The sequence below is a fragment of the Phalacrocorax carbo genome, chromosome 4, assembly GCF_963921805.1.
Source record: "Phalacrocorax carbo chromosome 4, bPhaCar2.1, whole genome shotgun sequence".
Classification (NCBI taxonomy): domain Eukaryota; kingdom Metazoa; phylum Chordata; class Aves; order Suliformes; family Phalacrocoracidae; genus Phalacrocorax; species Phalacrocorax carbo.
The window spans coordinates 484,903-512,363 of NC_087516.1; the positions used below are offsets into that span (position 1 = coordinate 484,903).

At 69.5% G+C, this 27,461-nt stretch overlaps 1 protein-coding gene across 6 annotated transcripts; it reads right to left on the reverse strand.

The window, feature by feature from the left end:
- Positions 1–26,674, reverse strand: EBF4 (EBF family member 4). 6 transcript variants are annotated; one of them, XM_064448761.1, is made up of 18 exons: positions 26,400–26,673; positions 25,487–25,602; positions 19,873–20,029; positions 19,564–19,627; positions 19,442–19,497; positions 18,903–18,976; positions 18,030–18,098; positions 7,427–7,508; positions 6,384–6,501; positions 5,298–5,431; positions 5,085–5,211; positions 4,093–4,181; positions 3,437–3,502; positions 2,842–3,019; positions 2,581–2,763; positions 1,935–2,138; positions 1,488–1,563; positions 2–1,372 (listed from the first exon to the last, which is right to left on the reverse strand). In XM_064448761.1, exons 1-17 carry the CDS (start codon positions 26,637–26,639, stop codon positions 1,493–1,495), a joined length of 2,028 nt encoding a protein of 675 aa, XP_064304831.1. In that variant the 5' UTR covers positions 26,640–26,673; the 3' UTR covers positions 2–1,372; positions 1,488–1,492. The 6 variants fall into 6 exon arrangements, with proteins under 6 accessions (XP_064304834.1, XP_064304831.1, XP_064304833.1 ...); XM_064448762.1 differs by having other exon boundaries at positions 3–516; XM_064448763.1 differs by having other exon boundaries at positions 2–1,563; positions 5,298–5,428.
- Between the last annotated feature and the right edge of the window lie 787 nt (positions 26,675–27,461).

Genomic DNA, 27,461 nt, shown 5'->3' on the forward strand with positions numbered 1-27,461 from the left:
GGTGCCCCTCTGCAAGGCCTTTTATTTCCATGTCAGAAAGCCCCCCACTCTGAGGGACCCCAGCATTGCTGTCCTGCACCACCGCTGCGGGGGGACCGGGACCCCAGGGGGGACACCCTGTCCCCGAGAGCAGGCAGGGGGGCTGCCCCCAGCCCTGGGACCCCCGCGGTCACCCCAGGCAGTGACCGGGGATATCGAGCCAGGACCCAGCCCGGAGCGAGGGGCAGCGGGGGGGACACGCGTGCTGACACTGAGCAGGGCACGGCGGCGTCACCGTGGCTGCGGCACACAGCAGCACGAGACATGGGGAGGGGGAGACACGGGCCACCCCCACGGCGGGGATGCGGGGAGTAGGTTGGTCTTTTTTTTTTTTTCCCTTTTTCTTTATTTACAAAATTCCCGGCCGCTCCCTCCCGGCTGGGAGAACAGGGAAAACCCCGGCACGGGGAGGCAGTGCCAGGGCCAGGGGTCTCCTGCCTGCCCTGCCAGAGCCCCTGCCCGCTGGCTTGCCTGCTGCTAAAAATAATAATAATATTAATATTAATAATAATAATAGTGATAATAATGAGAAAAGAGCTGCGGTTGTGTCCTGGGACAGCCAGCCCCGGTGGCTGATGGGGTCAGGAACTGACCCAGGGGCTCGGGGTCGGTGGGCCGGGGCAGCCCAGACCCCCCGCCTGGGCGGCACCGAGGCCCCGATCCTGCGCGGGGGCGCGGGGTGCAGGCAGAGATCCGGCCTCAGCCGCCCGGCAGCTGCGGGTGGGCGGCTCCAGATGTGGAGCTGCACATCTGGGGAGAGAGCGCTGGCCACGGCGGTGAGAGAGCCGGGAAGTGTGGAGGGGGGAGCTGGGTCCCACTGGAGCATCCATCCCACCCCCGAGCATCCCTCCTGCCCTGGAACATTCACCCCCATCCTGCCCCGGAGCATCCGTCCCACCCCCGAGCGCCCTGCCCGCGGCGTCTGCTGCTGCCACCCTGCACCTCGCAGGTCTCTTGGTGTCTTTCTGAGGCTAAACCCAGAGCGTTTGGGTCATTCCTGGGGGCTCCCCCCGCCAAGGCCCCTCTCTGGTTGAGCCGAGCCATGCCAAGCCACACCGATGCCGGCCCTGGCTGGGGTCACCCCCCCCCCACCCTGGGGACGCCCCGCTGTGGGGTGCAGCCCCTGTCCTGCGAGGGGTCTGAGCTCTGCCGGGCCGGGCTGTGGCAGCCGCAGGGCAGTGGGGTGGCAGGTCCCACAGCCCTGCGTGCCCCAATCCCCACGGGAGTCCCCGGGAGCGGGGTCGGCGGGGCCGGTGCCACAGGGCTGTGAGGCCACGCTCAGTCCCGGTCCATGTCGCGGCTCACATGGGTGGCCTGAGGCGGCCGGACACGGCTGCAAGGGAAGGCGAGGGGTGGGCACGCCGGGGTGGGGGGTCCCTGCCCTCCTTGGCCCTGCTCCCCCTGCCTGTCCCAGCGGGATGGGGGGGCCGGTGCGTCCCAGGACCTACTGTGCTTAGGAATAGGCCAGTCCCTGGAGCGGCCGTGCAGGCGTGTGGAACTTGTCCGAGTCCTCGAAAGCTGGGTCTGGGTGGCGGCAGGGAGGGAGGGAGGGAGGGAGGCAGAGAGAGAGGGTGGGCCGAGGTTGGGAGGGGAGCGGGGGGCACAGGGACGAGGGCGGCATGGTGCACCCGTCCCTGCGGTGCAGCCCCAGCCGTGCCCCCGGTGCAGGGAGGAGGCGCGCAGTCAGGCAGGGGTGCAGGCAGGAGGGTGCAGGCAGCCTGCGGGAAGGGGTCTGCAAGGCTGCGGGCAGCGCCCCACTTGGGCAGGGTGCAGGCAGGAGGGTGGGCATGGTGACACCGGGACCCCCCTCCGTGGGGCAAGGGGGACCCGGGGGTGGGCTGGGGCGGGCAGGCAGCCGCGGGCAGCGCGGGCAGCCCTGCCTGCACTGGGCTCACCTTGCAGGCTGCTGCTGCTGGTGCTGGCGCAGGCAGGCGGCGGGGAGGTCTGCGGCCGCACCACGGGGGCGAAGGCGCTTTTCTGCTTCACCGCCGAGATCATGTTGACGGGGGAGAAGGAGAAGACCCCGGAGGGGGTGGAGGCGTTGGTGCCCGACGGGAGGGTGATGGAGGAGGCGCCGAGTGGGGGGCTGGCGGGCATGACTGTGGGGAGAGACCCACTCAGGTGGGGCAGAGCTGGGGACGGGGCATGGCTCCCTGTGCGGGATGCCAGCACACCCCGGTGACACCGCGTGGGACCCGGCTTGCAAGGGCCAGGGCTGGGGCTGTCTCAGCTCAGGTCGCTGTGTTCCTGCTCCCCCTTGCCCTCGCAGCCAGCTTTGGGGATGCTCCAGGGCTGGTGCACTGCTTTGGGACACCCTGGGGCTGGTGCATGGCTTTGGGGACACTCTGGGGCTGGGGCATGGCTTTGGGGACACCCTGGGACTGGTGCATGGCTTTGGGGACACCCTGGGACTGGTGCATGGCCTTGGGGACACTCTGGGGCTGGGGCATGGCTTTGGGACACCTTGGGGCTGGTGCATGGCTCTGGGGACACCCTGGGGCTGGTGCATAGGTTTGGGGACACCCCGGGGCACCGACTCACTGGCATAAGGGGAGTTGGCGGTGGAGCCGTTGAGGAAGCTGGGGGAGCCGGGCACCCCCAGGCCGGCCATGGTGCCACCACCGTAGCCGTTGATGCCGGCAGCGCCGCTGTAGCTGCTCTGCTGTGGCGTGGAGCTGGGCACGTAGCCCCGCGGCGAGACGCTGCCCGTGTTTCGGGAGTAGCCTGCGGGCGAGAAGGGCCGGGGGTGGCACAGGGTGGGCAGGGGCCCCCGCCCGCTGCCCGGCGTGGCTCCCGGCCCACCTTGCTCCGTGCCCTGCGGCGAGTCGCCGATGTTGACGGCCAGCTGGCTGCCGAAGGAGTTCACCCCCATCATGCCGGCGTGGCCGTGGGTACCGGCCAGCGAGGAGAGCTGGCCAGGGTTGCGGGGGACGCTGTACAGCGCCTCGGCGATGTCTGCCGCTCGCTTCAGGATGATGTCCTGGGGAGGGGGCACATGGGGATGGCATCACCCCGCGGCACGTGGAGCCTTCGGTGACCCCACGACTATGCAAGGCAGCGATGGGCCGGGGGGGGGGACCAGGACCCCCCAGCTCGTGCCGCCGGCTGGGGAGGACGTGGGAACAAAGGCAGCTTTGGAGGCGCCAGCCCTGCAGCCTGACCCGGCGGCTCCCCTTTCCCTGCAGGTGGGGGACTCGGGGGGCCCCACAGCGCTGACTCAGCGCCCGAGGAATCCTGATGTGAAGCAGATGTGGGGCTGGGAGCCTGGACCCGGCTCCTGCATCCCTGCTCTGGTGCTGTGGGCTCGGGGTGCACACCCCGCCGAGCGGGCAGGGTAGGGGGCCAGTGGGATGAGCTGGGGGGGCCCCGGCAGGACCTGGGGGGGGGGCAGCGGTACCTGGTTGCTGTGTGGCATCCCATAGAGAGCCTCCACCAGGTCAGCCGCCCGCTTCAGCAGGACCTCCTGGGCAGGGAGCGGGATGGGGGATCAGGGGGGGCCCACACCTCCGCCCCGGCCCCATCTGCACACGGGGGACATGCAGCCACCCTGCCCTGCCATGCCACCACGTCCCCGCACCAGTGACATGTCCCCGTGCCGGTACCCCCCCAGCTGCCGTGCAACGCCCAGAGCCCCGGGCCAAGCACCCCACAGCAGACCCACAGGGCTGGGACCCAGCTGGGACCCATTGTGCCCCCGCCATGGTCCTCCCTGTGCCTCCCCATGGCCCCCCCGTGCCCCCCCCATGGCCCTCCCTGCCTGGGCTCTGCCAGAGGGGGGCAAAGAGCATGGACCCCTGCACACAGTGGGAGCTGAGGGTCGGGGGGGGGCCAGGCCAGCCCACAGGATGCACCCTGCAGTGGGGCAGGCACAGGGGCTCTGCGCCCCCCTCCCCGTCCTTTGGTCCTCCGGCACCACTGGGGAAGACCCCGGGGTCTGGGCAAGGCGTTGCACAGCACCCATGGGAGACGGCGTGTCGCTGCCTGCACCCGTGGGTGTCACCGGGCGCGGCATGGGGCGGCATCCGCGCCGAACCCTGGGCAAGGGGTCCCTACCTTGGGCAGGCGCTCGGGGTCCCCGGGGTGCCGGGGGATGACCTTCTGCAGCCGCTGGAACCCGTAGTCGATGGTGGGCTCGTTCAGCGCTGCCGAGAGAGAGGGGCTCAGCGGCTGCTGCCTGCGGGGCTGCCGTGGCCCCCCGCCCCAGCCCCATGGGGAAACCGAGGCACGGACTGCGTGGTGCAGAGCTGAGCCAGGGCATAGTCGGGGGGACCCCCACCTCCTGCAGGGACACCCCAGCTGTCCCCCAACCATGCCAACAGCCTCCCACCCCATCTGGCAGCTGCAGCCCCCAGCCCCGCTGCGGGGGTCCCGAGGAGATGGGATGGTGCCGGAGCGGGGCTGGAGCCCGGGTGACGTGCAGCATGGCAGGGAGCCGGCGTGAAGAGACCGCCCGAGCCAGCGGCAACATGCTACGGCACACGGCGTGTGGCCACCATGGTGGGACTGATCCTGCGCTCACCATGCACGCTGCTCTGCTCGCGCCCCACGGGTGCACGATTCCCCTACCCACACCCGACGTGAGCGCGGCCCTGCTCACCCCACACACGCGTGCAGGGCCCTGCTCACACCCCACACACGCGTGCAGGGCCCTGGACTTGCTGCCTGGGGGTTTCAATAGGGGTTTGCAGTACCCCTCACCCCATCACCCCGAACCCACCCCCAACCCTGTCCCTGCCAGCAGGTCCCCCGCCCCAGTCACCACCCTATCCTGCCCCTGACTCTACCCCCTGCCCCCTAACCCAGCCCTGTCCTGCCCCAAACCCTTGCCCTACGCCCGGCCCCTTGCACCCTGCCCCTGCCCTCACCCTAACCCTGCAGCAGAGCCACCGTGGGGGTCCCTGGGCAGGGCAGGGCTGACCCCAGCAGCTGGTAGCAGCCCCAGGGCTGGGCAGTGGGCACAGAGATCCCCTGGGTGCCATCCTGGGAGTCTGCACCCCCTTTCCTGGGGGTCTGCACCCCCTTCCCGGGGGTCTGCACCCCCTCACCGGTGTAGACGAAGCGTCCCGGGGCGCCTTTGCAGAACTGCTTGGACTTGTAGGAGAGCGTCACCTCCACCACGCCGGGGATGTGCCGCGGCGGGGTCTGCACCCGGATGGCGTGAGGCGTGATGAGCTGCGGGGCGAGACGGGGCTCAGCCCATGGCCGGGGCCGGGATGTGTCACGCCAGCCCCCCGCCGCTCCCCCTTGCGCCCCCTTACCTCGCTCCACACCAGCATGGTGCCGAAGACGACCTGCAGCCCGTCAAAGAAGTTGTCGCCGATGACGATGACGGTGGCACCTCCGGTGGTCCAGCCCTCGCTGGGGCTGATGGCTTTGATGCAGGGGGTGGCTGCTTCGGGCGGGAGGGGAGAGACAGGGCAGCAGTGAGTGTGGGGGCGCGCGGGGCGGGAGCGGGGGGCGCCGGGGTCGGGGCCGGGGGCGCGAGGCTGGGGGAGAGAAGGCAGAGAGGGAGAGCAGAGGCAGAGAGTGAGAACCAGGCAGCGGCGAGGGGTGGGGGACAGACACGGGTGGCCACGGACGCACGGACACGGACGGACGCCAGGCGGGAGCAAGGGATGGGGGGCGCAGGGAGGGGGGGGGCTGGCACTGGACAAGGGGGACCAGGCCGTGGGGGGCAGTGTGGGGGGGGGGATGGGGATGGTGGGGGAGAGCACGTGCAGGGGATGGATGGGGGGATGGAGAGAGCATCGGTGCGGAGGGGTGGAAAGAGCATGCACAGGACAGATGGACAGAGACCAAAAAGGTCAGGCAGGCGGGCGGGGCACGTGTGCGTTGGACAGAGGGACACAGACACGGCGGATGCATGGACAGAGAGCACCCAGGAGGGCAGGACAGCCTGCGCGCACGGGACAGACAGGGGGACGAAGGGACAGACAGAAAACGCAGGTACACAGCGGGTGGAGAGGCTGTGTGCGTGTGCTGGGCGGACAGACAGACGTACGAGGCGTAAATAGGGGGCTGGGTGCCCCCCCCAGGGCTGCCCGGGGTGCCTCCGAGCAGTGTGGGGCAGAGCTGGGCACAGGCACATCCCCCTCGGGGGTCCCGGCGTGGGGACACGGTCTCTGGCTGCCCTGGCAGTGAGGGGCACCCACGGCCGTGGGGCTGCCCGAGCACTGTGGGGCAGCCGTGGGGCTGGCGCCGGCACCGCCGGGGCAGGGGATGCCGCGGTAGGAGCAGCGCCCACCGGCTTGGACGTGACCCTGCCCCTCTGCACGGCCGTGCACACGTGCCGGGGCACGGCACACGCGTGTGCGTGGGCACGCCGGCGCCCGGCACGGACTCACCTTCGGAAGGGTCGAGGCGCCGTGCCCGCCGCCCGTGCTTGGAGTTGTTGTGGACGAACATGTTGTCGGACACGGCCAGGACGTGGCCGTCCACGTTCACCGTCGTCGACACGACCACCTGCGGGACAGCCGGCTCAGGGCCCCCGCCCCCCCGCCCCCCCCCCCCCGGGGTGCGTCACCCCACGGTGGGGTGACGCCTCTAGTGTCCCCCCGCACCCCTGAGCACGCCGGGACTGTCGCAGGAGCTCTCTGGACCCCTTAGTGGTGACACGCGTGTGCAAATCTGCACCTGCGTGGCCGTGCACGCCTGCGCGTGGGTGGGTTTGCACACGCGTGCACGTGCGAAGGCGTGCGCGCGCACGTCTGCGTGCTTGCAGAAGCGCCGCCGTGCACATGCGCATGCACGTGTGCGTGTGTACCTTTGTGCACGCGTGCGTGTGCCCCCATAACCGTGCAACACGCAGCGCCACAGGGCCCCAGCACCGGCCCGGCATCAGCACCGTCACCGTGTCACCGGTCGGGGGGGACCCCGGACCCCAGGGGACACCCCAGCCCATCCCCTGCATGCCCCCCCCCGCCGCTGCACCCCGCTCCCCCCTCCGTGGACTTGGCTGCTCTCCCGGAGCTGCTCGGCGCTATGCAAATTGGATAGGTCGTTAATCATGTAAAAATGTCACAATTATCATATCTTTACGAGAGGCCCTAATGAAGGCGCCCGTGCTGGGTGGGGGACGGGCCGGACCCCCCTCCTCTGCTCCGCTCCCGAACCTCCAGCTGCTGCGGGGAGAGCTGGGCTGCGGGCAGGGGACATGGGGGGAGTGTGTGGGGAGCGAGAGGGGCTGCGGGGGGCGTGAGGGGAATGGGGGTCTGCAGAGGGGTTCAAGAGCAATTAGGGTTTGGGAATTAGGGTTTGCAAAGGCGTTCAAGGGGAATTGAGGTTTGCAAAGGGGTCGAGGGGAAAATATATGATGTCTCCAGCCCCGTCCCCTCCTGCAGACCCGATGTGTGGGGCAGGGTTTGCAGAGGGGTGTCCCGGTGCTCACCTGGAAGCGCCGCATATCCCGGGGGTTCCCTGCGTTCTTCAGGCAGTTTTGGTTGCATTTGAGGAAAAACTTCAGGAAAAACCTGGGGTGGAAGGAAAGAACCCAGCGGTTGGTGCGGGCAAGCTGGGGAGCGGGGTCCCAGAGACCCCAAAATGTCTCACCCCCCATAGCATCCCTTGGTTCCCGGCGCTGGAGCAAAGCAGGGGTGAGCATCCCTGCTGTCCTGTGCACCCCCCGGGTCACACACGTGCGCACGCACCCTGCGGGGGTGTGCACAGCCCAAAACACTCCACGTGCACGTGCACACCCAGGCTCGCACGCTGCCGTGCTGCTGGGACCCCAGGATGTCCTGTGGGACCCCCCAGCTGTGCAGGGTGCTGCCTTTCCCTACCCACGGGGGTCTGGTGGGTGCCAGGCAGCATCCCCAGTGCAAAACAGGCAGGCAGGAGATAAAGCTGCTCCCGCCACGTCCCGGCCTGACGAAATATTCCGGCTGCTTGTACACAGCCTCGTAATCAGCCTCAGCCCCTCAATAATTCATGGGCAGCAGCGGCGGCGGCAGCAGCAGCGCTCACGCCAGGGGCTGGGATGGGAGGAGAGCGTGTGGGATCACGGGGCACACGCGTGGGAGCGTGGCCACGCGTGTGGGAGCGCGGCCGCACGCCTGGGGGCACGGCCAGACGTGGTTCCCCAGGACCTCCCCCCGCGGATCTCACTGGGCGGGGGCCCCTGCGCACACCCGGGCGCGCACCACGACTCCCACCCCACGGCGCACGGCCGCAGGCACGCGGCGTGGCCGCACGCGGGATCGCTCACGCTGCACCGCGCGTGGGGCGCACACGCGTCGGCCCCGCACCGTGCCGGGCCGTCACGCTGCGCCACATCACGGCACGGAGCCAGCGGGCGGCAGCGCCCCGCTCACCCCACCGGGCCGCGGCACCACGGGCAGCCCCCGCGCTGTCCCCGCGCACCCCACCGGACCACGCTACGGCACCGTGAGGCCACCGCGTCCCTCTGTGCCGCCTCCATCGGCCCTTCGGCAGGGCTGGGCTTGCATGGGGCTGGCCATCCCAGTGTGCCATCCCATCCCCATCCCAGGGTGCCATCCCATCCCCATCCCAGTGTGCCATCCCGTCCCCATCCCAGTGTGCCATCCCATCCCCATCCCAGTGTGCCATCCCATCCCCATCCCAGTGTGCCATCCCATCCCCATCCCAGGGTGCCATCCCATCCCCATCCCAGGGTGCCATCCTGTCCCCATCCCAGTGTGCCATCCCGTCCCCATCCCAGGGTGCCATCCCATCCCCATCCCAGGGTGCCATCCCATCCCCATCCCAGTGTGCCATCCCGTCCCCATCCCAGGGTGCCATCCCGTCCCCATCCCAGTGTGCCATCCCATCCCCATCCCAGTGTGCCATCCCATCCCCATCCCAGGGTGCCATCCCATCCCCATCCCAGTGTGCCATCCCATCCCCATCCCAGGGTGCCATCCCATCCCCATCCCAGGGTGCCATCCCATCCCCATCCCAGGGTGCCATCCCATCCCCATCCCAGTCTGCCATCCCGTCCCCATCCAGGTGTGCCATCCCGCCCCCATCCCAGGGTGCCATCCCATCCCCCTCCCAGGGTGCCATCCCATCCCCATCCCAGTGTGCCATCCCGTCCCCATCCCAGGGTGCCATCCCATCCCCATCCCAGTGTGCCATCCTGTCCCCATCCCAGTGTGCCATCCCATCCCCCTCCCAGGGTGCCATCCCATCCCCATCCCAGGGTGCCATCCCATCCCCATCCCAGGGTGCCATCCCATCCCCCTCCCAGGGTGCCATCCCATCCCCATCCCAGGGTGCCATCCCATCCCCATCCCAGGGTGCCATCCCATCCCCATCCCAGTCTGCCATCCCATCCCCATCCAGGTGTGCCATCCCGTCCCCATCCCAGGGTGCCATCCCATCCCCCTCCCAGGGTGCCATCCCATCCCCATCCCAGTGTGCCATCCCGTCCCCATCCCAGGGTGCCATCCCATCCCCATCCCAGTGTGCCATCCCGTCCCCATCCCAGGGTGCCATCCCATCCCCCTCCCAGGGTGCCATCCCATCCCCATCCCAGGGTGCCATCCCGTCCCCATCCTAGTGTGCCATCCCATCCCCATCCCAGTGTGCCATCCCGCCCCCATCCCAGGGTGCCATCCCGCCCCCATCCCAGTGTGCCATCCAGTCCCCATCCCAGTGTGCCATCCCATCCCCATCCCAGTGTGCCATCCCGCCCCCATCCCAGTGTGCCATCCCATCCCCATCCCAGGGTGCCATCCCGCCCCCATCCCAGTGTGCCACCCCGTCCCCATCCCAGTGTGCCATCCTATCCCAGTGTGCCAACCCATCCCCATCCCAGGGTGCCATCCCGCCCCCATCCCAGTGTGCCATCCCATCCCAGTGTGCCATCCCATCCCCATCCCAGGGTGCCATCCCATCCCAGTGTGCCATCCCATCCCCATCCCAGGGTGCCATCCCATCCCAGTGTGCCATCCCATCCCAGTGTGCCATCCCATCCCCATCCCAGGGTGCCATCCCGTCCCCATCCCAGGGTGCCATCCCACCCCCATCCCAGGGTGCCATCCCGCCCCCATCCCAGGGTGCCATCCCATCCCCATCCCAGGGTGCCATCCCATCCCCATCCCAGGGTGCCATCCCATCCCAGTGTGCCATCCCATCCCAGTGTGCCATCCCATCCCCATCCCAGGGTGCCATCCCGTCCCCATCCCAGGGTGCCATCCCGCCCCCATCCCAGGGTGCCATCCCATCCCCATCCCAGTGTGCCATCCCGCCCCCATCCCAGGGTGCCATCCCATCCCCATCCCAGGGTGCCATCCCATCCCCATCCCAGGGTGCCATCCCGCCCCCATCCCAGGGTGCCATCCCGTCCCCATCCCAGGGTGCCATCCCATCCCCATCCCAGGGTGCCATCCCGCCCCCATCCCAGGGTGCCATCCCATCCCCATCCCAGGGTGCCATCCCATCCCCATCCCAGTGTGCCATCCCATCCCCATCCCAGGGTGCCATCCCGCCCCCATCCCAGGGTGCCATCCCATCCCCATCCCAGTGTGCCATCCCGTCCCCATCCCAGTGTGCCATCCCATCCCCATCCCAGGGTGCCATCCCGTACCCATCCCAGTGTGCCATCCCGTCCCCATCCCAGGGTGCCATCCCGTCCCCATCCCAGTGTGCCATCCCGTCCCCATCCCAGGGTGCCATCCCGCCCCCATCCCAGGGTTCCATCCCGTCCCCATCCCAGGGTGCCATCCCGCCCCCATCCCAGGGTTCCATCCCATCCCCATCCCAGGGTGCCATCCCATCCCCATCCCAGTGTGCCATCCCATCCCCATCCCAGGGTGCCATCCCGTCCCCATCCCAGTGTGCCATCCTGTCCCCATCCCAGCGTGTCATTCCATCCCCATCCCAGTGTGCCATCACGTCCCCATCCCAGGGTGCCATCCCATCCCCATCCCAGTGTGCCATCCCGTCCCCATCCAGGTGTGCCATCCCGTCCCCATCCCAGGGTGCCATCCCATCCCCATCCCAGTGTGCCATCCCATCCCCATCCCAGTGTGCCATCCCGTCCCCATCCCAGGGTGCCATCCCGTCCCCATCCCAGGGTGCCATCCCATCCCCATCCCAGTGTGCCATCCCGTCCCCATCCCAGGGTGCCATCCCGTCCCCATCCCAGGGTGCCATCCCGTCCCCATCCCAGGGTGCCATCCCATCCCCATCCCAGTGTGCCATCCCGTCCCCATCCCAGTGTGCCATCCCATCCCCATCCCAGGGTGCCATCCCATCCCCATCCCAGGGTGCCATCCCATCCCCATCCCAGGGTGCCATCCCATCCCCATCCCAGGGTGCCATCCCATCCCCATCCCAGTGTGCCATCCCGTCCCCATCCCAGGGTGCCATCCCGTCCCCATCCCAGTGTGCCATCCCATCCCCATCCCAGGGTGCCATCCCGTCCCCATCCCAGTGCGCCATCCAGTCCCCATCCCAGGGTGCCATCCCGTCCCAGTGTGCCATCCCATCCCCATGCCAGTGTGCCATCCCGTCCCCATCCCAGTGTGCCATCCCGCCCCCATCCCAGGGTGCCATCCCATCCCCATCCCAGGGTGCCATCCCGTCCCCATCCCAGTGTGCCATCCCGTCCCCATCCCAGGGTGCCATCCTGTCCCCATCCCAGTGTGCCATCCCGTTCCCATCCCAGTGTGCCATCCCATCCCCATCCCAGGGTGCCATCGCGTCCCAGTGTGCCATCCCATCCCCATGCCAGTGTGCCATCCCATCCCCATCCCAGTGTGCCATCCCGTCCGCATCCCAGTGTGCCATCCCGTCCCCATCCCAGTGCGCCATCCAGTCCCCATCCCAGTGTGCCATCCCATCCCCATCCCAGTGTGCCATCCCGCCCCCATCCCAGGGTGCCATCCCGTCCCCATCCCAGGGTGCCATCCCGTCCCCATCCCAGTGCGCCATCCAGTCCCCATCCCAGGGTGCCATCCCATCCCCATCCCAGTGCGCCATCCCGTCCCCATCCCAGGGTGCCATCCCATCCCCATCCCAGGGTGCCATCCCGCCCCCATCCCAGTGTGTCATCCCATCCCCATCCCAGTGTGCCATCCCATCCCCATCCCAGTGCGCCATCCCATCCCCATCCCAGTGCGCCATCCCGTCCCCATCCCAGTGTGCCATCCCGTCCCCATCCCAGGGTTCCATCCCGTCCCCATCCCAGGGTGCCATCCCGTCCCCATCCCAGGGTGCCATCCCATCCCCATCCCAGGGTGCCATCCCATCCCCATCCCAGTGTGCCATCCCGCCCCCATCCCAGGGTGCCATCCCGTCCCCATTCCAGGGTGCCATCCCGCCCCCATCCCAGGGTGCCATCCCATCCCCATCCCAGTGTGCCATCCCATCCCCATCCCAGTGTGCCATCCCGCCCCCATCACAGGGTGCCATCCCATCCCCATCCCAGGGTGCCATCCAGTCCCCATCCCAGCGTGTCATCCCATCCCCATCCCAGTGTGCCATCCCGTCCCCATCCCAGGGTGCCATCCCGTCCCCATCCCAGTGTGCCATCCTGTCCCCATCCCAGCGTGTCATCCCATCCCCATCCCAGTGTGCCATCCCGTCCCCATCCCAGGGTGCCATCCGATCCCCATCCCAGTGTGCCATCCCGTCCCCATCCAGGTGTGCCATCCCATCCCCATCCCAGGGTGCCATCCCATCCCCATCCCAGTGTGCCATCCCATCCCCATCCCAGGGTGCCATCCCGTCCCCATCCCAGTGTGCCATCCCGTCCCCATCCCAGGGTGCCATCCCATCCCCATCCCAGTGTGCCATCCCATCCCCATCCCAGGGTGCCATCCCGTCCCCATCCCAGGGTGCCATCCCATCCCCATCCCAGTGCGCCATCCCATCCCCATCCCAGGGTGCCATCCCGTCCCCATCCCAGGGTGCCATCCCGTCCCCATCCCAGGGTGCCATCCCGCCCCCATCCCAGGGTTCCATCCCATCCCCATCCCAGGGTGCCATCCCGTCCCCATCCCAGTGTGCCATCCCGTCCCCATCCCAGGGTGCCATCCGATCCCCATCCCAGTGTGCCATCCCGTCCCCATCCAGGTGTGCCATCCCATCCCCATCCCAGGGTGCCATCCCATCCCCATCCCAGTGTGCCATCCCATCCCCATCCCAGTGTGCCATCCCGTCCCCATCCCAGGGTGCCATCCCGCCCCCATTCCAGTGTGCCATCCCATCCCCATCCCAGTGTGCCATCCCGTCCCCATCCCAGGGTGCCATCCCATCCCCATCCCAGTGCGCCATCCCATCCCCATCCCAGGGTGCCATCCCGTCCCCATCCCAGGGTGCCATCCCGCCCCCATCCCAGGGTTCCATCCCATCCCCATCCCAGGGTGCCATCCCGTCCCCATCCCAGTGTGCCATCCCGTCCCCATCCCAGGGTGCCATCCCATCCCCATCCCAGGGTGCCATCCCGTCCCCATCCCAGTGTGCCATCCCGTCCCCATCCCAGGGTGCCATCCCGTCCCCATCCCAGGGTGCCATCCCGCCCCCATCCCAGGGTTCCATCCCATCCCCATCCCAGGGTGCCATCCCGTCCCCATCCCAGTGTGCCATCCCGTCCCCATCCCAGTGTGCCATCCCATCCCCATCCCAGGGTGCCATCCCGTCCCCATCCCAGTGTGCCATCCCATCCCCATCCCAGTGTGCCATCCCGTCCCCATCCCAGGGTGCCATCCCATCCCCATCCCAGTGTGCCATCCCATCCCCATCCCAGGGTGCCATCCCGTCCCCATCCCAGGGTGCCATCCCGTCCCCATCCCAGGGTGCCATCCCATCCCCATCCCAGGGTGCCATCCCATCCCCATCCCAGGGTGCCATCCCGTCCCCATCCCAGGGTGCCATCCCATCCCCATCCCAGGGTGCCATCCCGTCCCCATCCCAGGGTGCCATCCCATCCCCATCCCAGGGTGCCATCCCGTCCCCATCCCAGGGTGCCATCCCATCCCCATCCCAGGGTGCCATCCCATCCCCATCCCAGGGTGCCATCCCATCCCCATCCCAGTGTGCCATCCCGTCCCCATCCCAGGGTGCCATCCCATCCCCATCCCAGGGTGCCATCCCATCCCCATCCCAGGGTGCCATCCCGTCCCCATCCCAGTGTGCCATCCCATCCCCATCCCAGTGTGCCATCCCGTCCCCATCCCAGGGTGCCATCCCATCCCCATCCCAGTGTGCCATCCCGTCCCCATCCCAGGGTGCCATCCCGTCCCCATCCCAGGGTGCCATCCCATCCCCATCCCAGTGTGCCATCCCGTCCCCATCCCAGGGTGCCATCCCGTCCCCATCCCAGGGTGCCATCCCCTCCCCATCCCAGGGTGCCATCCCATCCCCATCCCAGTGTGCCATCCCATCCCCATCCCAGTGTGCCATCCCGTCCCCATCCCAGGGTGCCATCCCATCCCCATCCCAGTGTGCCATCCCATCCCCATCCCAGGGTGCCATCCCATCCCCATCCCAGGGTGCCATCCCGCCCCCATCCCAGTGTGCCATCCCATCCCCATCCCAGGGTGCCATCCCGTCCCCATCCCAGGGTGCCATCCCGTCCCCATCCCAGGGTGCCATCCCGTCCCCATCCCAGTGTGCCATCCCATCCCCATCCCAGGGTGCCATCCCGTCCCCATCCCAGTGTGCCATCCCGTCCCCATCCCAGTGTGCCATCCCATCCCCATCCCAGTGTGCCATCCCATCCCCATCCCAGGGTGCCATCCCATCCCCATCCCAGGGTGCCATCCCATCCCCATCCCAGGGTGCCATCCCGCCCCCATCCCACCTCAGCAGCCTGACCTGGCATCTCGTTTGAGCATCCAACCCTGGCACCGAACCCCGACATGCCAGTCCAGCACCCTGCCTTCGTATTGTGTCCCAGCCCCCCATCTCTGATGCCTGGCCCCCTCCCCGAGGGCTTCCGTGGGGTGGTGAGGGGACACAGGGGACAGGAGCGTGGGGAGGGGCACATGGGACAGAAGGGTGGGGAGGGGACGCAGGGGACACGAGCATGGGGAGGGGGACACGGGATGGGAGGGTGGGGACGCAGGGTACAGGAGCGGGTGAGGGGGACACGGGACAGGAGGGTGGGGACACAGGGGACAGGAGCGGGTGAGGGGGACACAGGACAGGAGGGAGGGGACGCAGGGGACAGGAGCATGGGGAGGGGGACATGGGACAGGAGGGTGGGGAGGGGACACTGTTGCCCAGCATGAAGGCTCCCAGGGCCCTGTTATCTGCTGGTGGAGGCTGGAGGGAGGACAGGACCCCCAGTGGGGACGGGGCATCCAGGGATGGGGCACCCAGGGATGTGGGGACCCCTGGGACCCCCTCGGATGCAGGTGCTGGGACGGCAGCAGCGGGCACAGCCTCCCTGTCCCCAACCCCCTTCCAGCCCCGTCCCTGGGGGGCACGGTGGGCACGGGCCAGGGGGCACACAGCCCCTGGGGCCACTGGAACCCCCCCAGGGGACTCCGGGGACCGTGTGGGACCCCGAGGGCAGAGGGCACCCCAAGCCTGTGCCGCGCTGGGGGGCTCTTGCCTCGGCCAGTGCCGGGGCACACGGAGAGGGGCTCCCACACCGGCGCTGCCAGGACGCCGCCCCCAGGGGGACGGTTTTCCCAGGCAAGGGCAGGAAGAGGGGGACCCCCCCCGTGTCCCCCCATCACCCGCTGCCTGGCAGGTGGTAATCAGGGCAAGGAAGGAGCTGGAAAACGGCAGGAAAACATTCCCCACCACCACCACCAGGAGACTGACAGGGGTGGTGTGGGGCTGGGAGGGACCCCCCGACCCCCCCCGACCCCCCCCGACCCCCCCCAGCCCCCCGGCCCTGGCTCTGCACTGCTGGGGGGGGGATAATCCTGAACCCCAGGTCGGCCTCGTCCCCCCCGAGCAGCAGCCGCGCATATGGGCCCAGGAGTTAAAAATACAGGCGCTGTGCATGCATTAGCATCCCTAATGCACAGCGCTCCCCATTTAATATGCAAATTCCCGGCGCTGCTGCCGAACACCTTCTGTTCCGAGCGCATAAATTTGAATTTGCAATTAGAATAATCTTGTATAATTAATGAAAAGCGTCAATTTTAGCTCCTAAGTAATTTGATTAACATGTTGATAGGGCACTTATCTGGCTCTCTAAACCAGTGGGGCTGGGCGTCGGGCTGGGGAGCGGGGCTGGGGGGGCCGGGAGGGGGAGAGGGCGGAGGGCTGGGGACCCGCCTGGCCCCGGGTGACCCCCGAGGGCCCTGGGGACGGAGGAGGATGCGGGGGCACAGGGGAAGCCCCCGGCTGCCCTCGGCACAGGGGATGCCACCAGACCGGGGATGTCACCTCCTTGGGGCACGGCCCCGAGGGGTCCCTGGGGAGAAGGGGGCTCAGGGGACAGTCACCCTGAGGGGGGATCACCCCCCACCCACCCCACAGGCACCCAGGGCTGGGCTCAGCCCCAGCCTCCAGCACAGGGTGGAGGGTCACGGGGCACCCCAAAAGGACCCGCACTGGGTGCAGCAGCCAGGACACCCGTGGGATGGGGGGGCTGGGGGGATGGGGGACACCGGGGTGCCGTTACCGGGAGGTTTGTCTTGGCTGGGCCGTGGCGGCTGCATCCCGCGGCCGTGCCAGGAGTTCCGGGGCCGTGATCCCCACAGCTGGCCGGGGCACAGCTGGCCGGGGGTGGTGGGGGGGCAGCACAGCTGGCTGGTGCTGGCAGGGCAAGGGGGAGGCCGGGGGTCGGGGACCTGCCACAGCGGGGCCGGCATCACACCGGGGGGGGCCGGGTCTGCGCTGCCCCCCGACCCCCGGCACCCAGGCACCCTGCAGCACCCCGGGGACTCGGCACGGGGGGAAGCCACTCACAGGGACCCCCGCCCAGGACCAAGGGACCCTACGTGCAGGCAGGGTGAGGTGAGGAGGGGGGGCACAGCACCAGCCAGCCCCCATCCTCCCCGCCACGTCCCCCCGGCCCCAGTGCTGAGGTCACTGAGCCCTGCAGAGAGAGCCAGGGCCCCTAAACCCCCCAGCACCCCCAAAGAGCCCGGGCTTGGCTTGGCGTCCCCACGGAGGTGCCACCATGCCAGGAGATGCACGAGGATTCCTGCACAGGGACAGGGGAATGGGGACAGGATACACTGGGTTGGGGGACAGAAGGAAAGACGGACAGATGTGTGGGGTCTGGGGATGCTGCGGGATGGAGGGAGAAATGGCTCCAGGGCTGGGGAGAGGGAGGGAGAGGAGAAAGGAGGGAGGAAGAAAAGGGCAGGTGAAGGGATGGGTGGGTGGGTGGGTGGTGGGGGGAGGGAGAGAGGGAGGGAAGGAGGGATGGAGGGAGGGATGGAGAGGGACAGGGATGGTGGGAGGGATGGAGGGAGGGATGGAGGGATGGAGAATGACAGGGATGGATGGAAGGAGAGATGGATGGGGGGAAGGATGGGTGGATAGAGGGAGGTGGGGTGTGTGCTGTCCAGGGAAGGCAGAGGGACACTGGGCTGCAGGCAGACAGACAGACACCCGCCCCAGTGCCAGGAGGACGCGGTGTCCATGCCCACACCAGTGAGCGCTGCCTGCGTCAGGCTGGGCTTTCTGCCCCACCTCGGCGCTGCGCCGTGGGTCCCAGCCCGGCGCGGAGGACGGGCGCATCCCTCGCCACGAACACGCGCCCACCCAGCGCAGGCCTGGCGGCACCGGGCAGCCCCGGGGTGTCCCTGCGGCAGGCGGCCCCGGCGCTCGCCGCAGCGGCTGGAGGCCGCCTGGGTCACTTATTTGTTTGATGCGCGTCGGAAGCGCCACGCTGACGGCAAACGGCGCTTTCCCCATCTGTCACCGCAGCGAGCCGGACCGGGGGGCACCGCGCGCCCTCCCGGCCCCCAAACGCTGCTCCTCTGGCGCGTTACTGCTAAATGAGGCAGCGCTTGCACCCGCTCCCCAGCCCTGGGGACCCCCTGCCCCGGCACCCTGGGGGTCCCTCTGCTGCCGCCCCCCCTCTCTCTGAGGCGCAGGGGGGTTCCCGATACCTGTCGATGATGACGGGGTCGGAGGGGGTCTCGTTGCGGTTCCCACAGCTCTTCTTGTCGCAGCAGCGGCTGGGCATGGCCGGGGAGAGGAGCCAGGGTGAGGGGAGCCGGGGGGGGCCCAGAGCCAGCCCCACACCCCCCAGCTCCCACGGAAGAACCCGCCAGACCCCCATTTCCCAGCCTTGTGCCCCCCACCATTGCCCAGCCCTGTGCTGCGCAGTGGGGGGGGGGGGGTTGTGCCCCGTGGAGGGGTGGGGCGGGGGGGCTGAGGTGCAGAGGGGACAGGCAGGTGCCCCACAAAGTCCCACGGTGCTGGGCTGGGGGACACACCCCCCCCCCCCGGGACAGGGACTTTGCCTGTGTGATGCTAGGGCACGGGAGGCCGTGGCAGAGAGGGCACCCCTAGGGTACCCCCCTTATCCACCCCACCACCCCGCACCATGGGGCTGGGCTCCAATCTGGGGTGCACCCCAGCCCTGAGAAACACTTGGTGGGCCAAGGAGGGGGGGGCTTTGAGCAGGGGGTGCCCTGGAGCCCCCAGGGGCTCCACGTCACCCACGGGGGACACGGCAGGGCTGGGCTCGTGCCACCACCGGCCGACAAACACGGCAGTGCCGGCCCCGGGGAGCACGGCGGAGAAGGGGGGGGCCCCGGCCCTGGCATCGTTAGCGCGGCTCCTGGAGATCAATTAGCCGCGCTGGCACGGAGCGCTAATTTGCACAAACACGGAGCACGAGGGTGGTAAACAAGAGCGGCGCTAATGGGGCACGGGGGACCCCGCGCTGGCAGCAGGCAGCTGGGGCAGGCAGCGCTCAGCCTGGCACCCCTGGTGCCACCGGACCCCCACGGGACCCCCACGGGACCCCCACCTACCTGCACATGATCTCGTGGGTGAGGAGGACCCGGCACATCTCTGGGTTCTTGTCTTGCCCCTCGTAGATGATGGCCTGGGGGGGGGGAAGGGAGCGCGCAGTGGGGTGCCACCGCCTCCCGGCACCCTGCCCCTCATCCCCTGCCGCCGCTCCGGCCTGCCCCCGACCCACGGACCCTCCCTGCGTGACCCCAGCCGAGGTGGGGGACCCCAACGGCAGCCAGCAGCGGGTGGGAGAGGGAGCGCTCCCGGGTGGGTGTGCAGCCGTGCACACCTGTGAGGAGCCACGTGGGTGCGCGTGTGCCCGTGCACGCGTGTGCCCCCCGCGTGTGCCCCCTGCACACACGCTGCTGAGGGCGCGCGTGCACGCACGAGCCGGGGCACAGACGTGTGCTCGTGCACGTGGCGGGGGGGGGGTGCACTTACAGGCGTGCCTGCCTCGCACGCCCGCGTGTGCAGACACCCGTGGGGGCTCGGTGACCCATGGGGTCGGGGGCTGCGGTGCTGGGGCTGCTAGCCCCCACCCCCCGTCCAGTGTTACCTGCTTGGACATGGAGTCAATGAGGCGGACGTAGAGATCCTGCTCGGTCCGGAGCCCTGCGGCGAGAGGGGAGGGGTCAGCCCTGCCCACACCCCCCCCGGCCCCCCGGCCCCGGCACCCACCGTTGCTGTACAGCAGCTGGAGCCGGTAGTGGATCCCGTTGTTGGTTTTCTCGCCGTTCTGCTCCTGGGGAGAGAACAGGGGGGACGTCACGGTCCTCTCTCGGTGCAGCTCCCCGCCAGCCCCAGCCTGGCCCAGGGCTGCGGAGCTGCTCTGCCAACTCCCCACATGTGCAATGAGTCTGGGAGCAGCCTCAGCCCCTGCAGCACAGGCTCCCGCGCCCCTCCGAGAGCCAGCGGATGGCTGGGCAGCGTGACCCCAGCCCTGCCGCAACCCCAGCCCCCCCACAAGCCCGGCCCCGGGGGTCTCACCCGCTCCTTCTCCACGAAGTCGATGAAGGAGGTGCGCTCGATCTCCACGGGCTGGCCCTGCCGGTCATACATGGCCAGGACGAAGTGGAAGAAGTTGGATTTCCGCAGGTTGGAGGGGGGCTGCTTCTCAAAGTGGGCTCGGGCCAGGCCCACCCCGCTGTCGGCAGGAGGAGGAGCAGGGGGGTGAGCATGGGGCAGCTCCTGGGACCCCCAGCACCCTCTCCCTGGGACCCCCAGCACCTGTCCCATCACCAGGGGACAGTGGGAGCTGCCAACCCCCCCCCCCCCCGCGGCAGGCAGCAATGCTCCCCAGGCCCCCAGGATGCTGTGGACCAGGACGGGGGGCAGCACCCAGGACCCCCACCCTGCCCGTGGCCAGGACGGACCCGTGCCTGTCCTTGGGGGGAGCGAGGCCGAAGTCAGTCCCAGTGCCCAGGGAGGGGAATCACCCCAGGGCGCTGCCGGGGCTCGGCCACCAGCCCTGCACCCTGCCACGGGTGGGGACATCGGGGTGCGCAGCCCTGCGCGTGTATCGGTGTGCACACTCACATAGGCTTGCACACACGTGTGTGTGCACGGGGTGGCCCTGGCAGAGCCGGAGGGGGTGGGTGTTTGGGGGGGGGACACGACACAAGGTGGGACATGCCAGCAGCACCCCAGGGGACGCCCGGCATCTCTGCTGCAGCATCACCTGCCCCCAGCTCTGCCTACATGCAGGTGCTGGGGACAGGAGGGGACGTCCCCAAGCCCTCGGCACCCAAACTCAGCCCCGGTGCATCCCACCACCAACCCACAGAGCCACCTCTGGGCTCACCGGTGGCACCCGCTGCTCCGAGGGCCACCGCTGCCCTCCCTGCACGGACACCCAGGGTGACAGCACGGTGACACCACGGGGGTCGTGGCAGAGCCACCCCAAGGGACGATGGCTCCAGCACCAACCAGCCCTCGTCCCGGTCACCTCGTCCCCAGCCCGGCGTGTGGTCCCTGTCCCCAATGGGTGTCACCAGCAGCGGTGCAGGAGCCAGCGCGGCGTCGGCGTGGGCGGCCGCGGGAGCCGGACCAGCCCCCAGCGCGGCAGCCAGCGAGGCGAGGGGGCCAAGATAAACACGCGGATGTAAAAAGTTCCCCCCTTTCATGATTAAAAACACATCGGGTGACGAGCGAGGCGGGGGGGGGGTGGGTTTAGCTCCTCCTGAGCCAACCTTGGGGCGCTTAAACTGCCGGAGCCAGTTCCTACACTGCTGGGGACAGCCCCTGTACCCCACAGGGACCCCAGGGACCTTGCAGATCACCCCCCGGTGTGGGGCAGGACCCCACGGACCTTCCAGCCCCCGCCAGCATGGAGCAGGATCTTGCAGCCCCCCCCAGATCCCACCATGCCTGGCAGCACCCTGCGGACCCCACTGGCTGGGTCAGCACCAGGGTGCAAATAAGGGGGCGGACACAGGCACAAATGCACGGGGGGGGGGTCCCTGCCTGCCCCAGCACCCCCAGTCCTCCTCCTGGGAGCCCACCCAGGGACACAGTTTGGGGGGGCAATGGGCTGGGTGTGATCCCCCAGCTGCCAGCCTGAGGGTACACCCACTGCGGGGGTCCCTCCGCCACCACCCCCGGCCGTGCCAGGATATAGCCACCACAGGAATGGGGGGCTGCCACCCGGCCCCCCTGCCTGCAGCACCCTGCTGGTGGGCCATCGAGGAGAGGTGCGCTGGGGTGCAGGGACAGAGTGCATGGGTGAGGAGCAGGACCCCTGACACCCTGACCCCCAGCAGGCCCCAGGGTGGCCAGGGACACAGCACATAGGTGGGGGTCAGGGTGGGGGCACCCCTCCACCCGCAGCTGGAGGATGGAGCGGGTCCCCAAGCCATTCACCCGCAGAGCCCCCAGCCCTGCGGGACCCCCTGCTGACACCCCACCGGGGCGGCTGCCCCAGTCATGGGGGTCCTTCGCTCCCACACAGCCGAGCCCCCACACTCCGCTGCTCCCACGGGCTGGCGCTGCCCAGGGCTGACCCCTGTGGGGACACATCCCGGGGCCCCGCGCAAGCCGCAGCCACCAGCGTCTGCGCAAAACAACAGAAGAAAGTGGGGTTCAGCCCTTTTACCAGCAACCCGCGGCAGCACCCAGCAGCCCGGGGCAGAGCCAGCGCAGGGTGGGGGGAGGACCCCAGGCACCCTCACCGCTTTTAATGATGCTCCTTGGGCTTTCATTCCCCCCCGGCATCGCCCTCAGCCCCAGCCGTGGGCGCCAGCCAAGGCCAAGTGTGAAGCCCAGACCATGAAAACCTTGAGGACGCTTCTCCGGGGACACTCCTCCGTGACGGAGGAAAAAGCTCGTTAAGCTGATTGCTGGGGAGCTGAAAGGTCCCCAGTCAGCAAACGCCAGGACACGCGCCTGGCACACGGGTACCCATGTGCACGGCCAACACGCGTGCCTGGGCACACGCGTGCACACTCGTGTCCCCGGGCACAGCTGACGGCCGTGTCCTGGCACAGCCCATGGGTGTCCCTTGTCCCCCACCCACAGGTGCCGATGGGTTTATTCCCAGGGCCCATCCCCATGGCATCTGGCCTCACCGGGACACCACAGTCTCCCCGAGCCCCCATCCTGGTGTGCGCAGCCGGCACGCCGCTCAGCTCCCCGAGGGACAGGGACCCCAGGCGCCGCGGGGACCCCGCTGTCCCCCGGCAGCAGCATCCACCCCCGGCCCTGCCTCCCTGGAGCTGATGGCGAGGTGGCACGGTCCCAGCAAGGCACCTGCCTGGCCCCCCCATTCCCCTCGGCCCCCCCAAAGCTTCGGCCCTAAAGTACTGGGGGGAGGCGATGGAGCCGCCAGCCCAGCTGGGTAATGGAGGCATCTCCGCTCCCAGCGCTGCCGAGACCCCGGCGCTCCGCGAGCCGAGCCCGGCTGCCATTAATTATTAAAGGCAATCAGAGCATTTCCTAGCAGAGGAGCCCAGCGAAAGGCTCTTACTGTAAAGCAGCATCTTCCCTTGGCGGAGCCGCCAGGCACCCGGGGCACCGCGCAATTACGGCTCCCCGGGGCGGCTCCGCCAAACGGGGGGAGAGGGGGGAGCGCTGGACCCCACCCGGGAAGCTGAGACTCCACGTGGGCTCACCCGTGGCCCACAGCCCCTCTGTGTTGCCCCAGGACCCCAGCCCCGCTGCCCTCTGGGTTGCAGCCGTGGGTGCTGGCTGGCATCCTCCGGGGACCCTGCGGTGGCTGTGGGGGTCCCATGGGACCAGGGGGTCTTTGTGGGCACTGGTGTTTGCAGGGTGGGGGTAGAAGCCCCCCCAGCCGGGTGTTCCGAGAGGGCTGCGGGATGTGGGCAGAGGCAGGCAGGGTCTGGCGGTGACGAGCGCCCCGTGAGCGTGTCCACACGTGTGGCACTGCTCACGCGTGCGGCACACACCCAGCTGCCGGGCACCGCGGTGGGACAGGGAGGCGGGGGGGGGGCCGCCTGGCACAAGGGTGGGCGGGGGGTCTGCGAGCCCCATCCTCGCACACCGGGCGTGTGGCGCGCAGGACCCCATCGGCACACGGAGACACAGGGGCAGCCACGTCGCTGCCAGAGCTGCCGTGGCGGTCGCAGCCCTGTGCCAGAGCCATGGGCAGGTGGGAGGGGGCTGCATTTCATCCCCCTTTCTCACAGCCCACTTTGGGGCATGGGGAAGTTTCTGGGTGCGCTGCAGGAAGGCCAGCACCTCCCTGCACCCAGCTCGGACACTGCAGCCCCCTGCCCCGGCACTGCCCACCCCCAGGTCACTGGGGCCAGCGGGACCCTCGGTCCAGCCCCTCTCTGGGGGCTCCAGGCTGGGCCGCGGCAGTGCCATCCCCTCCGGCGGTGGCTGTGCTGGGATGGGATTGGGGGGCATCACTGCAGCTTTCAAGCATCTTGGAGTATCTGCAAATGCGATGGCTGTGGGGGGGGAGCCCCCAGGGCTTCAGCTGTGGGGTGCAGTCATGGTCCCCATTGGAGAGCCGGTGGCGGGGCTGACACTGCAGCTGGGGACCCCGAGCTCGGGGATGGTGTGATCTCAGCCAAGGAGCGGGTCAGTGCTGGAAGTGCTGGGGATGTCCCACTCTGCCAGAGCCCCACGCAAAGGGGAACCCACCCCCCATGCAGACCCTCAAACCCGCTGTCACTGGCCGGGCAGAGGGCGTGGGGCACCCCAGGGCAGCAGCACCCAGGCTGGTCCCCTCCTCCGTGCCACGGGGCATCTCCTGTCACCCTTGGACGAAGCCGCAGCATGCTCCAAGCACAGCACCACCCTTACTGACCCCCCCAAACCCCATGGTGCATGCAGGGGGGACGGGAGGAGCTGGGGACAGGGGTGAAGGTGTCCCCCAACTGCAGCCAGGACGCTTCTGGGTGGAGAGTGGGGGCCAGGGTGCATAGAGCCCCCTGGGGAGGGCAGGGGATGGGTGCACGGAGCCCTGGGGGAGGGCAGGGGATGGGGCCAGCCGGGACACGGGAGGACGTGGGTCTGCGGCGCGGTGGGTCCGGCAATGCAGGCTGCCTGCGCGGCTGCAGCGGTTGCTCGCCTCAGCCGATGCTGCCGGCCCTGCCTGGGAGACTGGGATGGCACCACTGCCAGCCCTGCCCGCGCCCTCGGCGGCTTCTCCCAGCAGAGCCGGGGCTCTGGGTGTGGGTCCTGGCCCCGGTGGGTGCACACACGGCACAAGCCCCTCGCAGCTCTGGCAGCGACTCCTGCCCCACTGCCAGCACCCACTGGCCCTCCCAAAGTGGGGCAACAGGCCTGGCATGCGCGGGGTGCTCAGGACACCGGGGGGTGCTGAAGTCCGTGGGGGCCCCTGGATACCCAGGGGTTATACAGAGGCCCACGGAGCCCAGGGCATGTGGGGCACCCAGGGTGCCTGAAGCACCCCGCAGGTACAAGGCACCTGGGATGCCCAAAGCAGCCCATGGATCCCAGGGTGCTGAGGGTGTGGGGTGCTGGGGGCGTCCAGGGTGCCTGGGGTGCCCGTGGAGCCCGTGGTACCTGGGATGCCGACAGTGCCTGGGATGCCTGTGATGCCTGCAGTGCCCGATATGCCCATGGTGCCCAGGATGCCCGCAGCACCTGGGATGCCCGCAGTGCTCGGGATGCCTGCGGAACCTGGGATGCTCATGGTGACCGGCATGCCCACTGCACCTGCGATGCTCACGGAGCCCGAGACACCCACGCAGTCCAGCATACCCACAGCACCCGGTGTGCCCACTGCACCCAGGATGCCCGTGGAGGCTCAGATGCCTGCGGAACCTGCGATGCTCATGGAGCCCGGGATGCCCGAGGAACCAGGGATGCCCGCAGAGCCCGGGATGCCCGAGGAGCCAGGGATGCCCACAGAGCCTGGGATGCCCGAGGAGCCAGGGATGCCCACAGAGCCTGGGATGCCCGAGGAGCCAGGGTTGCCCACAGAGCCTGGGATGCTCGAGGAACCAGGGATGCCCGAGGAACCAGGGATGCCCAAAGAACCAGGGATGCCCAAAGAACCAGGGATGCCCAAGGAGCCGGGGATGCCCGCGGAGCCTGGGATGCCCGCGGAGCCTGGGATGCCCATGGAGCCCGGGATGCCCGAGGAGCCGGGGATGCCCGCGGAGCCCCTTACCTCTGCGCCGCTGTGCTGGCGTCCAGGATGCCGGTGCCCTGCAGCCAGCGGACGGAGGGCAGCCCCGCGGTCAGCGGCTCTTCCTTCATGGGCAGGCCCCCCCGGGGCAGCGCCTCCTGCACGGAGAACATGGCAGGGGGCTCAGCGGCCGCCCCCAACTTTCCTGCCCCGGGGCTCAGAGGCGGGCAGGTGCCGGGGGCCGCCGTCCCGGCCGCCGGGGAAGCGGCATCTGCGGCGGGTGGCCGGGTGGGAGCGGGGGGAGGCCGGGTGGGAGGCTCGGGGGGAGGCGGGAGGCGGGGGCTGGAGGAGGCAGGGCCGGAGAAGTTGGAGACGGAGGCGACCAGGAGCCAAGTGCGGGGACCGGGAGGGGAAGGGGCGGGGGGCGGCGGAGCAGGGGTGGGGAAGGCAGGGGAGGAGTGGAGGGAGGGGTGGAGGAAGGCTTAGGGGAGCGGAGGGAGGGATGGAGGAAGGCAGAGGAGGAGTGGAGGGAGGGATGGAGGGAGGCAGAGGAGGAGTGGAGGGAGGGGTGGAGGAAGGCTTAGAGGAGCGGAGGGAGGGATGGAGGGAGGGATGGAGGGAGGGATGGAGGGAGGGATGGGGAAAGCAGAGGAGGAGTGGAGGGAGGGATGGAGGGAGGCTGCGAGGACTTGGAGGGAGGGATGGAGGGAGGCAGAGGAGGAGTGGAGGGAGGGAGGAAGGCTTAGGGGCCTGGAGGGAGGGATGGAGGGAGGGATGGAGGGAGGCAGAGGAGGAGTGGAGGGAGGGAGGAAGGCTTAGGGGGCTGGAGGGAGGGATGGAGAGGAGGAGTGGAGGGAGGGATGGAGGAAGGCTGAGAGGAGGGGTGGAGGGACGGAGGGGGGAGGAGGCCGGAGAGGGGCGCGGGAGGGGGCGGGCGGCGGCGGGGGCTCGTTACCGGGCGGGCGGCGGCGGCGGCGGGCGCGGCGCGGGGCGGCGGCGGCGGCGGCAGCGGCGGCAGCGGCAGCAGCAGCAGGAACGGGCGGGCGGGGGTCCCGGGGGGGGTCGGGGGTCCGGGGGGGCCGCCCCCCCGCCGCCTCCCCCCCGCTCCCCGGCCCCGCCGTCCCGCCGCCGCCACCAGCACCATCAGCACCAGCACCCGCCGCCGCGGCCCCGCCGCCCCGCCGGCCCGGGCCATGCCGCCGCCGCCGCCGCCTCCCCGGGGAGGCAGGGCCGGAGCCGCCGGGGGAGGCGGGGGCCGCGGCCGGGCAGGCTGACATCATTCCGGGGAGGAGCGGTCCCTCCCCGAGCCGGCGGAGGGGCTCCGCGGCCAGCGCCGCACCGGGGGAGGGGGCGGCGGGGACCGGGCACCCCGGGGACGGCCGGGCCGGGAGGGACCGGAGGAGCCCCTGGGCGACCGCCGCGCCTGCCGCCCCGAGAGAGCCCAGGCAGGGCCCCGGGGGTACCCCGGAGGAGCCCCGCTGCATCTCCCCGGGATGCTCTGCAGCAGGCTCCAGGGACACCACATTGCACCCCTGGGATGCACTGGAGCGACCCCAAACGGGTCCCGGAGATACCCCGGAGCAACCTCACTGTACCCCTCAAAACACGCTGCAGAGACCCCGGGGGAGCCCCCGCTGCATCCCCCCAGGATGCCCTGCAGAGACCCCAGGCAGGCCCCAGGGACACCCTGGGGAGACCCTCCTGCATCGTGGGGTGCCCCGGAGAGACCCCAGCCAAGCCAGGGTGAGCCCTCTGCATCCTCCCCACACCCCAGAGAGGCCTCAGGAGATTCCCCCATGGAGACCTATTTGGGGTCCCCCACACTGACCCTCAATGAGCCACTCAGACACCTCAGAACCACGAAGCACCCCAAAAACCCCAGTGTGACTAACCAGGCCCCTTGAGATGCCCCACACGAGACCCCTGCACCCTGGAGACACACTAGGGTGACCCCTACGTCCCTCAGTGTACTCCAGAGGTGACCCGAAAATCACCCCCAGTGCCTCACACAAACCCC